This window comes from Tetrao urogallus (genome assembly GCF_951394365.1).
Source record: "Tetrao urogallus genome assembly, chromosome: 17".
NCBI classification, from domain to species: domain Eukaryota; kingdom Metazoa; phylum Chordata; class Aves; order Galliformes; family Phasianidae; genus Tetrao; species Tetrao urogallus.
The window spans coordinates 9013211-9028290 of record NC_136830.1 but is presented as its reverse complement, the minus strand read 5'-3'; the positions used below and the strand labels follow the sequence as shown (position 1 = coordinate 9028290).

Sequence of the window (15080 nt, the reverse complement as noted above, 5' to 3'; positions counted from 1 at the left end):
GCTGCTTTGAAATCCTGTGCCAATCAGTTACAATAGGTTTATGTGAAAGACAGTTACCCCAAGTAGACTGGACAGGTAAGGAAACTTCTGCAGCGCCATCAGTATCTCATGCTTGGCAAACACGGTGGATCTGCCAGCGCTGTGGGTGTTACTCAGTTTCTTCAATCAACATCCAGCCTTCTTCAGGAAATCATCTGCAGCACGGCTGAGACTCCTTGGGCACAGCATGTGATACAAGCGGAACCAGGTGTGGAGACTGGTTTCTTTTCTTGCTGTTGTTTCCCACAGCAATGGAAAACTCCTGCCTGATGTGGTTAGAAGAGCTACTAATTTATGCTGCAAATTTTTTAAAGCCTAAAGTTGCTGGAGCCAGACACTGGAAGATTCTGTGATGAAGCTGGGTGAGGTTATCGAGCAGTAGGACTTGCCTATCTGCCTCACCCAGCCCAGTTCCTCACTGACATAACAGTGTTGCCTTCCGTGGTTCTGTGCAGCAGCACTTACGGATAATCCCCTCCCATCCCTGCCACTGCAGCTACATTTCTTTCTCCCAGGGCTGTGAGACTTTCTACACAAGATTGCAAATAAAATCCCATTAACAACCCTGAAGTTTGGGGAGAGAAAGGAGGGCATCTTCAAGTGAGATTAGAGCTTAAATATGGCATACTGTAAAATCATGCGGGAGGAAAAATGAGATCCTGCACATGCCACAGCAGGGAACACTTGGAAGAGCTTCTCTGTGCAGCCACACATGGCTACAACAGGGCACGGAACGGCTACAGTGCAAGTCTCGTCAATATCTACCAAAGACACGGATTAGAAGTGCTGGAGGAGACTACGACCATCTCTGTGCCAAGGGGAAAATGTTTCCGAAGGTGAAATGTAGCCCATTTGGAATCACGTTGGGTGTACAGCTTTAAAAGTATTCGTCATATATTTGTGTAGATTCCTTCAGAAGAGCAGACACGAGGGATTTCCTAATGAGATGAACAATTTTGATATTTCTCTGACTAGACAACTCCATTTCCTTTTTTTCTTCTATTGTTTTTAGATCGTTTTGATTCAGATCACTGCTAGTCACGATGATTTCCTGCGAGATGAATATTGTGACTTCCCTCATCATAGACGTACAAACTGACAGAGCAAATCAAGTCTTAGAAACTGTTTCCATAGTTAAGCTCGTTAACGTGTATGGTTAAAGTTGCTGGGCAGGGCACCTCGATTAACTGTAGTGGGTTATTTGTGTAAGTGTAAGACGTGACTCCGGGCAGTGGCAGCGTTCCGTGCCTCCCTGCAGCGCCCTGGGAGCCGTGCTGGATGGAGGCGCGGACGGCTCTTCTCGGCTCTTCTCTGGCCGTCGCGGGGCGGAAGCTCTGGAGGTGTCACGCCGTGTTTGTATCGTATCGCTCCCCTCGTATTCAGGCTGCACGCAGCCGGTGACGGCTCGTTCAGTGCGTTATTGCCGTTACTGTTCACTAATTTTCACTGTTGTGAAAGTGATTTAGAATTAAAAAAGAAAAAAAGAAAAAAAAAATGGTTTTATATTGATGGGAGTGAACTGCCGTTTCTTTGTGCTTGGCGATCGAGCCGAGGAGCCCGCTTCTGCGCCGTGCCTCGGGAAGAGGGAGGCTGGAGTTCCGCTTCCCTCACGGCGGTTCGCCGGGCCGGGCCAGGTGCAGGACGACACCGCCAGACCCGCCGCTCCCGCCGTCGCGTGTGGAGAGCGGGGCCGGGGCCGCAGCCGCGCCGCGATTGGTCCTCGCCGCGGAAAGGGCGGGCTCGCTCTCTCCGACGGAGCGTGAGGGAGGCGGAGCGCCGATTGGCCTGCGGCGAGGAAGGGGGCGGAGCTTCCCTCGGGGCGTGGCGCGGCGCCGACAGAGCGGTTGGCGGGAGGGAAGGAACGGCGGCGCGAGGCTGAGGGAGGCGCGCTCCCGGCCCGGGTGTGGCGCGGCGGTGACGTCAGCGGGGCCCGAGGCCATGGCGGGGCCGCCAGGTGAGAGCTGCGGGGACGCGCGGCGGAGCGGGCGCGCCGCTCCGTCGCTCGGGGCCTGCGGCGGGGCCGCGCCGCTTCCTGCCGGCGTCCGGGCGGAGCCGCGGGGTCGGGCCGCAGCGGCGCGGCTCCGCGGGCTTCCGGGCCCTCCGCGTCCTCGAGCCGCCCGAACGTTCCCCGCGGCGGTGCGGCGCTCAGCGGCGCCGTCCCGGCCCCCCCCCCCGCAGGTGCGAAGCCGCGGCGGTGCCGCGTGGCGGTGCGCCGCGAGTTCCTGCGGCGGCGGAGAGTCGGGGATCATCTGATCTCCGTGGGAGAGTGGCGGGGGGCTGCGCTTCGTCCGCTCGGACGTGACGGAGCTGCTGGCCGACCGAGCCCGCTCACCGTACGGCGTCGGCACGGTTACGGCGGGCAGAGCGAGCGTCTCGTTGACCTCTGGTGCCCGTGTCTCTCTCGGTTCTCTGCTCCGCTGCTCCGCTTCAAATTCTCACACTGCGGTGACTGCCGGGCTGCTGCTCCAGCCGTTCGGATGCTGCGTTGCGGGGCGCATCTGTTCTGTGGAGCGCTCGCAGTCACTGAGAGCTGCCCTCTCTCCTGCTGTTACTCGCTGAGCGCAGAGCTGTGCCTCGCTGATGCCTTGTGCCGCAGGAGTAGCACCCTAACCCTAACTTAAACCAACACTCTAAAGAGGCTGTGGATAAGGAAAGCACCGTCCCTGCGGAAGAAGCATCCTTCCTAGTGCTGAGCTATCCATCCTCTGCAGCTTCCCTCCCTGGCAGCAGATAGCTGCTGTAAGTGCAGTGATCGCAGGGCAGTGAGGGCAGCTCCCTTCACTGGGAGCTGCCGCTCGGTCCGTGTAAGAGCTTTCTTACATTGCAGGGTGAAGCTGCAGAGGAAAGCCTCAGAAAGAAGGGGCAATCGCTGAGCAACCGCCGAGTTTTAACACTCTTTAGAAACTGGAAGTCTGTGGTTAGTGGTTTTCCTTTTCTAAGCGCAATTCTTTCCTTGTGCATCTTTCCTGCAGTCAGCTTGCAGTAGCAGAAGGAAGCAGCACGATGTGTTCTTTGTGCCATCCTGCGCTCAGCCACATCCTCGGCTCTCTCTTGAATGCACCCAAACATCTGCTTGGATCTCAGATAGCATTTCTCTGTGCCACATTAGTGCTAGAGTCTTTGTACTGTTGTTCTTTTTCCCAGCCTGTATGCGTCCTGGCTGTCTCTGGGGCTTTATGACTTTTTGAACACTGCCAGTATTTTCTGAAGGGACAGCAGGCGGTGGCAGCTACTCCTCTTCCTAAGCCTGGCTCCAGTGCAGTGTTGGTTGCACAGTCTTTGCAGGAATATCCTTTTGAGTATGTATTTCCTTCCTGGTAGTCAAGTTGTTCTCTGCTGAATAAGGTTTGTCTTTTTTCCTGTTCTAGGAAATCCAATTAATTACTTGAAAGTGCAGAAATGTTACGTGCTGAGTCAGTGGCATGAGGGGAATGGTAACGTGCCTTCCTGGCGTAGCATGGCTGTAGGAGTTGTCACTTTTGGCCCATCTCCACCTGAAATCTCTGCTCCAAGGATTGGTGCAGCTCTAACTGTGCCATCTTCTGTGAAAAGTAACATTGTTTTCTTCTGCAGAATGTGGAGGAGCATGTGCTGATGTTAGGTCTGGAGGGAAAAAATGGGGGTTTCGGATGTTAGAGTTGAATTTGGGATCCCTAAACATTGGGGCTACGGTATGCCTAGTGTAATTTAGGGCTGTTCTGTATCGGGGATGCAGCAATCCTTGTTTTCTTTGATGTAAAATAGTTGTTGACATCACCTTATTCCTGTATACAGGTGAAGAAGTCTGGAGATGCCTGGGATGTGGGGACCTCATTGCTGCTGGTCAGCGCCTCTACAGGACAGTTAATGAAGCCTGGCATGTTTCCTGCTTCCGGTAGGTGCAATTTTATAGCCTTGTTCTGCTGGAGAATGGTGGATGCAGTACTGACAGGAGGTTGGTCTCGAAGCAGTACCCCGCTGCCAGCTCTGTATCTGACCTGCCCTGCAGCCTGTGCGGAGGCAGCGTGCTGCTGGTCGCAGCCATGCTTCAGTACCCACAGCAGCCCTTTGGAACTGACCTTCAGTTCTGGCTGCAGTCTGATGCTGCCTGGCAAGGTGCTGCCATGCTGACGCACGCACATACGGGAATACAGATAAACTATAAATGGAGGCTCTGATTTGCTGCTGGTAGCAGAAGCCCCGCGTTGCGTCTTTGTCTGCAGTTGCATTCCAAGGAATTGCCCAGGCCATCTGAGCTCCCGTCGCTGTTTCCATATGCGGTAGGTGCAGGAGCAATATCGGGGTGTTGGGAAAGCTGCTGATTTGGCAGAGGGGGCTCTTGCCTTTCTTGCAAGTTCTCAGTCCGGTTTTCAGACTCCAGAATGATATTTCTGAAGGGGCTTATGTTTGTCAGAGGAGCAGGAGCTTCTGTTGGCTTCTGGGTAGGAACAACTGTGTCTTGAATCTGGAGAAGTTAATGTTTTGGACCTTGTTAAAGCAAATAGAGGGTAAAGGAAGCCAAAGTGTGGCTTTGGAGGAATGTTTGCTGTGCCAAGACAGGCATCTGTCCCATTGTGTTTAATTTATTACTATAAAAAGACTTTGTTGAATTATGGTTGTTGGTGTATTTTTTAAAAAAGCAAAGCATAGTAGGCTGCCAAAGCAACGTTAGCTCTGTTGACTTGGAAAATGTTGTTAGTTAGAATGCCTTGTTAATCACAGCTTCTGCTCCATATCGCTGCAAATCCCAGCCTTTCTGGACTGAGTATTCGTGTTCAGCTATGTTGTGTCAGCTTCACTGAGCCCTGTTTTTCTCTTCTCTCTAACAAGCTGGTGTCCTGTTGTGGAGCTTCCCCAGATTCTCCCAATTAGCCAAACTCCAATTTGTGTGTGCAAGTCTTTTTTTTATGCCTTCTCTTCTACTACTTCTGATGCAAGTCCTGATTTGTAAATGCCTGGGTGCTTCTTGTTGAGGTGAATGACAGCTGAGCTGGAGGCAAACCCTGCCCTTAATGGCACCGAACAGAGAATGTTATGCTGTAGTTTATATTGTAGAATGGAAGTCTTTTTTTTTTTTTCTTTTCTTCCTTTTGGTTTTCCATAGAAATGAAGATAACAGCTTTTCTCCTGAAATGTACAGTAACTTGCTGATGCTCTTCCACTCGTTACTTTTGGCTAGCTCTGCTGCCCAGCTCAGAGGCCGTGCTGAGTGAACAATTGGAACCTGCACCAGAGGAAGCTGCCCTTCCCTTTTTCCTCGTTCCAGGCTAGCGCCGCTCATGCAAACACATTCCCAGTTTGCACACTGTTCTCCTTTCTCTTCTGTTATCCCCAAGTCATGCTGGGCTGCAGTCTTGTGCTTGATATCCCAAAGCCAAACTTTAAAAAGCCTCTAATGGTAGGAGCCTTTGGCAGCCGGTAGCTGTGAGTTCCGGCAGCTCTTGTGCAGTGTTTTTTACAGTCTTCCTGTGGATTAGCTGCGTCTCTGGCCTGGCACATGATTTCCCTAATGCTGATTGGCATTGATCCAGTCTCGTTAGCTCTGTTAAGCTCGTTAGCTTGGTCAGGCAAGGCTGCTGATCATGCTTGGCACTGGCGGTAGCTGACGTACATGCATGTCTCTGAGGATTTAAGTTTTTTGTCACTTCCCTCCTTCCTCAAGCTGCATGTACAGAAGCTTTGTCTCTGAAACCTGTTTTTTCTCTGGCTTGCAGGGACAAGCAAATCCTTATTCATATATCTTGGACATTTTACATTGTTCTTTGGCTAGCTGATCTTTAGGCTTGAATCTGTTGGCTTAGAGCTGCCCGTGGAGTCTTCTTTTAGATGTTTCTGACACAATCTCTGTTGTGAATTAACTCTGAATGTGCTTTTTTTTTTTTTTTGCCTCTGTAATCTGTTGAGTTAGCATCCATTTCAAAGGTCGGGTTTTTTTTAATTGATAAGTGACTTCCCTGGATTTGGAACATATATTGCACAAGAATTCAAACTTAGGTAAGGAAATACAGAGGTGACGTGCTGTCTTTTTCCTAGATCTGGATCACTTTTACAGAAGGGAATTGTTGGAAGAAGAATGCATGTTTGTTTTTTACTACCTAGACATGCTTTTCTTTTAGCTTTTAGTCCATTTTGTCCATATTACAAAATAGAGGTACTGCCTCATATGCATAAAGTATCAATGCTTGGGGTTTTGATGTCCGTTGTTTTGTCGATTACCCCTCCCCCATCTCCCCACAGATAAAGACATAATTAAATACAATTCCCTCTTTTTATAAGGATGTTGCACATTTACACACCTGAGGGATGGGATGTCATCCAAAGAGACCTAGACAGGTTGAGCAGTGGGCTCAGGTGAACCTTGTAAGGTTCAACAAATCCAAGTCTTGCACCTGGGTCGTGGCAGCCCTGCTCTCAGTACAAGCCAGGGGATGTGAGGATGGAGTACAGCCCTGCCAAAAGAGGACTTGGGGATACTGGTGGATGGCAGCTAGATGTAAGCCAGCAAAGTGCCCTCACAGCCCAGAACGCCAACCAGATCATGGGTTGCATCTAAAGAAGCACAGCCAGCATGGCGGGGGGGGATCTGCCCCTCTGCTCTGTGCTGTGAGACCTCACCTGGACTGCTGCATCCAGATGTAGGGTCCTCAGTACAGGAGAGACATGGACCTGTTGTGGTGCATCCAGGGGAGGGCCACAAAAATGCTCCAAGGGATGGAAAGCCTCCCTGTGAGGACAGGCTGAGCTGGGGCTGTGCAGCTCCAGAGGAGAAGGAGAGGAGAAGGCTCCAGGGAGAGCTGAGAGCAGCCTTCAGTATCTACAAGGGGTCTATAAGAAAGAAGGGGACAGACTTTTAGCAAGCTTTGTTGTGATGAGACAAGAGGAAATGGTTTCAAACTAAAAGAGGGGAGATTCAGATTGGATATCAGGAAGAAGCTGTTTGCAATGGGTGGTGAGGCACTGCACAGGGTGCCCAGAGAGGTGCCCCATGCCTGCAGCACCCACAGTCAGGGGATGGGGCTGTGAGCACTGATGGAGCTGCGGGTGTCCCTGGGCGCTGCAGGGGGTTGGACTGGATGGCTTTTAAGGATCCCTTCCAACTCAAACCATTTTGTGATTCTGTTTGAGTCTGAGTAGGATGGGATGAGAAGACTCACATGCACGGTTTTGTTACGGACGCAGTATTAGTGAAAAATATAGTATTGATTATTTGAAAACTACAGATTCAGATCAAGTCTGCTGGATACATTCAAGTGGAAAATGCTTTTGGATCCAGATGAAGGAAGTTATTGAGAATGGTGGTAGGAATCCCTGCTGTAGCAGAGTGCTTAAGAACTTCTTAGGAAGGAAGACGGCTGAGGTTAAGTTCCTTCCGAACTGAAATAACAGAGGATGTATATTATTATGGTCTATAAAATGAATCTAATTTAAGTAGCCAAGCAACACAGGCTTGCTGCAGAAATCTCAAACAAAAGCCAAACCCTCCACATTAGAGAAAAAATGTTCAAAGTGTGTCTTCAAAATACTCCACTAAAGATTTTACAGTTTCAGATTTAAATACAGACTATTTAGTTTATACCCAAAACAAAAAAATTAGAAGCTGAAAATCATCAGGAGCTTGCAGAATGAAGTCCTGATTCTGGAAGAGGAAGGGAAAACACAGGGAATTTTGTATCGATCCAAACCTTTTTCATGAGGTGGCCTAAAGAACCGAGAGACTGAAGATGAGGATGACCATAAACCATTAATTCAGCTTGGGCCAGTATTTCCATTTTGCTGACTACAGCAGACTTTTATGCACATGCATTGCAGCTCGATCTGGAAAAAATCTACTGATGGCTTTATGAATTAGTTTTAAAATGATATTATAAAATAGTTAATGCTAAGTTAGCAGTATAAAGGTTGATTTAGAAAGTGCAAGCTTTTGATATCTGAGTATACATTAAATCTTTTCATGCTGATGGGGGGTTACATCATTATATGTAACGAATTTTAAGTAGCAAATTGACTTTCCAGTGTAACGTATTGGCTACAATTAAATACAGTCTTGAAATCTTTAAGAAACCGCTTACACTTGTTAGTATAACAGTAACACGAAGTCTAAACTAATAAAATTTGTTTAAATCACACTATAAACTGATGTATTATTTAAAGTTAATTCATATGACAGATTGTTTTTGTATTCAAGTGCCTGCACTCCTCTTTTTTTTTTTAATTAAACTTTCCTGCTACCCTTTACTGGATCCAGAAGCTACTGCAGAGTGCTGTAAGCTCCAGCAGGCTGCTTTCTCTAAACAGGAACTTGAAAAAACAGAGCACTTTTGGCAGAGTGCAGAACTGGCTCTGTCTCCTGCGGGCATTCTGAAGCGAATGTGAACCAAATTACCTTTCTGCCCATTTCTCAGCAGACGTTGAAAGGAGGCTCTTCCCGGAATCCTGTGCTGTTGGTCTGCAGCATGACAAGTGTTGCTGCTGGAGCGGGGCTGCGTTCACCGTGCTGTGCGCTGAGGGGGTGCCCGAGTTCCGAGCTGCAGAGGAGAAAGAGACCCAAAGTTCATTTGCAAATTCTAGGGATTGATTTCTTATAGAGGCACGTGATTTTTTTTTTTCTACTCTGAATAGGATACTTTGTATGTTATAGAAATATTTTTGCTCAGCAAAACTTAACGAGCCACCTTGATTCATTTTACATTTGGGGGTGCAGGAAGGCAAACCTGGCAATCTTGCATGTGTAATTGCTTTTGTGTAGCTGGTTGAGTATCTTGCAGGGGTTGAAGGATAAACTAGATGCCTTCTGAGGGTGTTTCCCAGATCTTTTTCCTGTGGTTTTTAAGATACCTACTAAGCTTACCCTTCTGTTTGAAGCAATACATACAGCTTAGGAATGATCACAAAACTGGTAGCTAATGGGTCACCAGGCAGTGTGCCAGCACTGCAGCTTATCCATCAGGCTACATCTACTAGCACTTCACTGTCTTTAATGTTACAATTTGTCTGTCCTCAGAAATCTGGCTGCCATCTGAATCCATTTCTTCTAGTTGTGTTCACAATGGATGTGGAAAGCAAGCTTTTTAACCCCCCTTCTGTTGTTCAAGTAACCTTTTCCTGTTTGCAAGCAGCAATCGTGTCTCTTGTCAGTCTTGGCTAGGCTGAGCTGAAGAAGCCCTGGATCTAGTTCTTCCTCGTGGGCTGTGTATAGACTTCAGTACAGCTCTCTTGGTTCAAATTGTTTGGCACAGGCCTTCATTTTCTGAGAGCTGCTTCCTCCCCACAGACAACTGGACAAATAGATGTGCAGTGACAGGATGTGAAGCTGAAATGTACCGATGTTGGCAGATAAAGATGTAAGCACAGGTATGTTCGAGATGCATTTGAAGTGAGGTGCTGTTTGCTACTTTAAATCTTCCTTTAACTCTTCCAGCTGTGAATGCAGACAGGTTTTGTACGCATACCAGGTGAATTTGGGAGCAGTAACAATGCACGTGAAATATGACAGGAACAGGAAAAGAGGGATCTTCCTGGTCCTTCTGTAGTTTCTGGGAATTGCATAAAGCTATCAGAGCCTCAGAGGTGACAGCTCCTCTCCACTAATCCTGCAGGCCCCTGGGAATGCCTCTTTAATGACGACTCCATTGGCTTTGAAATAGAGCAGCTCGCTATCAGATGTAGGGAGGAATAGTTGCTAAGTGCCTGTTTGCACACAGGTTGCCACAGCTGCTCAGGAATTTAAAAATCCAAAGGAATTGAGTAACACTTTGCAGGTGCAAGTGGCCACATTCCTCAGGTGAATCTTAACAGCTCTTGGAGACATGGATGACAGCCCTTTGTATCTAGGGGAGCTGGAAGTTCCAGTCTGAGCTTTTTAGTTAACTTGTGCAGCTTGTCCTTCTAGGACACTGTTATCAGAGAATGTAATATCAGTGTAATTACAATTAATCAGACCAGTTTGTGCCAGGCTTTCCACATGAGTGAGATGGGATCCTTCCCCCAAAGAGTTCAGCAGTCTACACAGACAAAGCAGCAAGCTAGGAAGCAAGTAAAGATGCTGTGTGCCAGTCCTGCTGCCACCAGTTACATGCTGCCATCATTTACAGATCAGAAGTAGCTGCTTCTGAAATGATGTATGATCTATGAAGTTTCAAGGAGTCTCAGTTTCTTTGTTTGCTTCTCAGGCTGTAGGTATTCAGTAGGTCTGCAGCCATTAGGTATGTATGGGGGATGTCTGGGCTCTCTCTCCATCCCACTGCGATGTTGGATACTGAAAGGCATTGCTCACTGCTGTCTGAAGTTCTGCGGCTGTTTAGAGCTGAGGTGCAGTAACAAAGGTGAGCTTCACTTCACTGTTGGTTTTGGTTTACTGAAGAGCTGCGTGCAGGAGCTTTCACTCAGCAGTGTGTGCGTACCAAGCGGTGTTTGTTTCAGTACCTGATGTCAGGAGCTTGACTCTGTCTTTCAACACCACTGAAGCATATGTTAGGTGTAAGCGCCTTGGAAATACAATGAGGTGTTAGGATTGTATTGAAGAATTTGGAATGCCTCCAAACTGCACCCATGCTGGAACAAAGACCTGCTGCAGCCTCTTCAGGCATCAAGTGGTGCCTTTTCCCCAGCTTACACCCGTCCACACACATACTGAAGTGCCTGTCTGTGCCAGGGTAAATCTGTGTATCCTAGGGCTGGAAGATAGGCTGAGCACTGCATCTGTCTGTAGATATGCTATTGGACAGAATGAACTGTAGTAAACAAGGTGTCTAACTATGCAACCAAACCTTTCTGCTTAAAGTTCTTAATCACTTGAATATCACAAAGCTATGATGCATTTTTCTGGGGACAAAGCTGTAAAATCTATGGTATTTTGCAGCTCACTTTGCATGTTGAGTCATTGTTGAAGCTTTTCACGTGTTCCCTTCTCTTGCCAGCTGTAATGTTCAGGCTTATATCTCTGGCAAAAATCACTGTGCAATTCCACAGCACGGGAAGGAAAGCAGCCCCTGTTGTGCAGTAGAGATACTGTGTCAGCATTTGCAAGGGAGAAATACAGATACTTGACCTCAGATTGTTTAAAAATAAATTTGCTTTGGTGCACGTTGGTGTTTAGAGATGGTATCGGTAAAATTACACAGAAAAGGTCCCCTCCACCTGCTCATCAACATTCTTGAAGTGCAGTCATTCTGGCAGGAATTCAGATCTAGAATGAATGAATACATTAGCACCTTTTCCAGAGCCCTATTATCGGGGCTGTTGCTTTCTCAAATAGGTCATACAGACAAAAGCAAGAAGTAAGAAGAGAATTCTGCACAGGATAAAGAAAGTTACTGACTGCTGCTGGGGCTCGCTGCTGAAGTAAAACCATTTTGATAAGATGTTTCCTGTTTAAAATAGACATTTGGACAATGTGTCCTTCGGCTTTAAGGAAGTCTCAGACAAAATCCCTTCCCAGGTGCTGAGCTGTCTGGGTGGTTTTTATTACTTTGAAGTTAGGCTTTATCTACTGGCTTCATTCACAGACTAGCTGGCTGCTTATCACATCTGTGGATCAAAACTTCAAAGGTTTGTCTGTAAGGTTGGGATTTATGAGGTCACGTGGAATCCCCCTTGGAGGGAGTTCAGCCCGCGGTAGCAGTTCTGTGGGGAAAAGCCTTTGTCTGTAGGTGATACTGCGGCAAGGAGGGGCCCTGCGATGCACCCGAGGTATGTGTGTGTTGTGGGGTGGTGCTGATAGCAGGGGAGTGCTGGGCTGTGAGCACTGCTCCATTTACAGCACGCAACGTATAGAGAATGTGGGAGACCAGAGCGCATTCCTAGACACAGACTCACCGTGTTGCTGCTTCCAGTAGAGCTGTGTGAAATGTCAGAAGGAATTAGATCCGTGCTGGAGCTGACAGCCTCACTGGGCTCTGCAGCACTTCGCTGTGCTTTTACAGCCGGGCTTAGAAACTGCTCCGAATGAGGGAAAAGGGAGAAAATTATACATATATTTATTATTATTTTCATGAAGATGGCTGTTTAAGAAGGGGGGAAAAATGCTGCCTGGCTTTCTGCTTACTTCAATAGCAAGCAGCAGCTGTCAAATCTGTAGCCAAGGCTCAGCCCCAAGCATCCATCGGACAATATGCCAACAGAGACGAGCATCTCCAGTAAAAGCACATCTGAGCAGTGTTGCCTCTGGAACATAGCACGATTTTCAGGCTGCGTTCAGGCATGCCAGGCTTTGCTGACTGTACAGAAATGGGAGGGCTCAGTGCAGCAGCATACATTTGTTGCATCTCAGTTTCATGCTAACCGTTTTAGCTGATTTGGCCACTAGAGATCACGCTTGGCTTCAGAGCAAGCAAAGTGATGTAACTACATGTGCTGAAAGTAGGAGAGAGTACTGCCTGTGCTGATTTATACCTCTCAGCTTCCTTCCAGGAGATGCAGATTAGGTTAAGTGATTGAATGATCTCTGTGTTGAGAGCATTGGAAGAAAAGTTGATTTTCCTTGGATGAAGCACCCTGGGAAGTTACTTTCTGCAAGAGGATGACCAAACAGACTGTGAAGGCAGTATATCCCAGCTCACTGTACGGGATTTAGGGAAGCATGTAGTAAACATTGATCTGAAGGGGACGTGGCTAGCTGTCTTCCTTAGTCTCAGCCTTCCTCGATTTGTCCATCAGAAAGTAGCACTGCTGCAAAGAGTGACTTCAGGTTAATGACTCGGGAAAAGCGACCCTCGTTCAGCACTTCCTAATGCAGCCCCCTTTGGATCAAAGCTCCACCCATGCCTTGCAGAGAAGTAGAGCTTATTCTGCCTCTGCAGCCACACGCTGTCCTCCTGCAATGGCTCCTCCTCCCCTCCCACCCTTGGGTGGATCCAGAGAAGGGAAAAACTTGACAATAGTTAGCAAGCAGCAGAGCTCGGAAGAACTATTGCAGAAGCATGTCTAACTAGGCTGGGTAGCAGTCATTCTATCCTCCCCAAGGGTGCCGGTGCCGCTGAGTGCAGAAGAGGATGGTTTCAGCCTTGGGAGCCAGGAAAAATCTGAGAAGAAATGAGCAGACGAGAGACCTGGCATTCCTTGGGCAGCTTGAAAGAGAGGTGAGGTGTCTGAATCAGCGCAAGATTAAATGAGCACTGGCTGCTGCCATGTTGGCAGAACAGAGCCGTTCAGAGGCAGTTGGACAAGTTTGTGGCTGAGCCGGTTCATCCACTGTTGAAGATGGGAAGTTACTTGTCAGCCCCTGCTTACTTCGCTCCCAAGGATCCCTTTCGGTAAGTCTTGCATGGGATTAGCAGTTGATCTTCAAGCTGTCATTTCACCCCTGTAATGCTATCCTAAGCAGTTAGCATGTGAGGTGCAAAGAGTGCGATCCGGGCTTGTGTGCAGGGAACAGCTGGCCTCAACCCAGGGTGCTTTGAGGAAAGGTGCTGCTTACCAGCCTCCCTCCTTGCTCTGTGAGGAAAAGCACAGTGTTGCAGAGCAGTGTCTGTGTAGCCCAGGCGGGCAGACTGCGTTACAGAGTGGCACACTGCTTTACCCCGTGCCCCTGTGCTTTGCTCCACTGCCAGAGGAATGAGATTACTGCGGCTGCTGCTACTTGCATCTCTTCCAGTGCTGCTTTATTGGGGCACAGTATAGGCTGAGGGAGTGCCACATGCTGCTGTGGAGTTCAAGGAGATGATGTAATCTGCAGTGAGGCAATCCATAATCTTGTTTGAGAAAGAAATAAAGTACCTTGCAGGTAACTAGGGACTTGCCACACACTTCACTTAAATGGAAATGATTCTTGTCCCGTGATATTTTGGTTTGTATTAACAACCATTTTTGGCTCGGTCAAACAAGTGAGGCTTGAGAAAGGCTACAGAATAAGGCTTTGATTGCATTACATCTCCATGGTGAAAGCTGTTAGCGGGGCTGAGTGCAGCCAGGATGGTGACTGACGCTAATGTGCTGATAAGGTGAATAAATGGGGGCTGGCAGTTCCATTGTCTCTCTCCTGTCCCCTCTGTGTGGATTTGCACATTATTGATTCTGTTCCTACAAACACTGGTGTACTGATTGGGAGGTGGGTAGCCTTTTGTTAGCACAGAGTAGGGTAGGAGTAAATACTGCTGTGCAATGGCTAAACTTCAGCAGCAACTTTCTGTGAAAGCATCCTCTTTCTGAAGGCAGGTGAGCAGCCATTCATTATTTGTACTACAGAGAGAGCATCGTGCTAAGCCATACTTACACCCACCAAGTGGCATGAAAATAACTTTGCATAGTCAGAGCTTAAACGTTATGTACTTGGTCTGTGTTTTGTTGCATCTGTGCTTCTTTGGCCAGCATCTCTTAGAGCCAGAGCACACACTTGTGCTGGGCCCAGCTGAGAAGCCTTTGGGATAGCTGCAGGCTGGAGTTATGCAGCCTGTCCGCAGCCTGTCCTCTTCCCCTCTGCGTGCAGAATTGGAACCGCAGTCCTTTGGAGCCTAGCGGTAACTGATCCAGCCTGACAGTGTGTGGGGGGTAGATTTTATTAATGAGCCCTTCTCAAAGGGATCATCTCTTCAGTGCCAGGGAAGTCTTTGCTTCCATGAGGGTATTGGCTTTCATTTAGATGTAAAAGAGATGTCCCATGGATTGAATCTCCATCTCGCTGAAAACCAGGCTGGGTACGTGGTGCCACTTGATCTTCCCACTGCCCCCCACAAACCCAAGCAGCCATCGAGCACCGATTTGTGAACTCTTGCTGCAGCATTACATTCTCAGGGCCTCGCTCTAGGTGCTGATGGGGCTCCTGGAGGATGACTACAGGAGGCAGATTAAATTATTCTTAATTACTAAGGATGCAAAGTGGAGATTCACTGTATAATAAGAGCTCTGCAGATCTGAAAGTGGTGGCTAGTGTGCAAGAAGAGCCACATCAAGCATGGCTGCTAGCAGTCCTCCAAGAAATGTGGTTACCATGCTTGGCTACTGTGCCTGGCTACTATGCCATAAGAATGGCCAATCATGGATTAGCTGCTTGTAATCTAAAAGTGAAGCAAGAAGTCTTTTCTTTTGGTTGCAGTGACTGGCAAAGATGAGCTTGTTCACTTTCTCTA

The 15080-nt window shown here is 48.1% G+C and overlaps 1 protein-coding gene across 3 annotated transcripts in view; it reads left to right on the top strand.

The window, feature by feature from the left end:
• Nucleotides 1–1977: 1977 nt before the first annotated feature.
• LIMK2 (LIM domain kinase 2) overlaps nt 1978–15080 on the top strand; it is a gene marked incomplete at both ends in the record, with an annotated part of 28535 nt that continues 15432 nt past the window's right edge. For 2 of the 3 annotated variants that reach the window (XM_079544035.1, XM_079544033.1), the window contains one exon: nt 13216–13268. In XM_079544035.1, the coding sequence (XP_079400161.1) occupies nt 13216–13268 (53 nt within the window). Of the gene's footprint in view, nt 1994–3813; nt 3914–13215; nt 13269–15080 lie in introns of those variants that run through there. The other variant, XM_079544034.1, reaches the window with a different exon arrangement.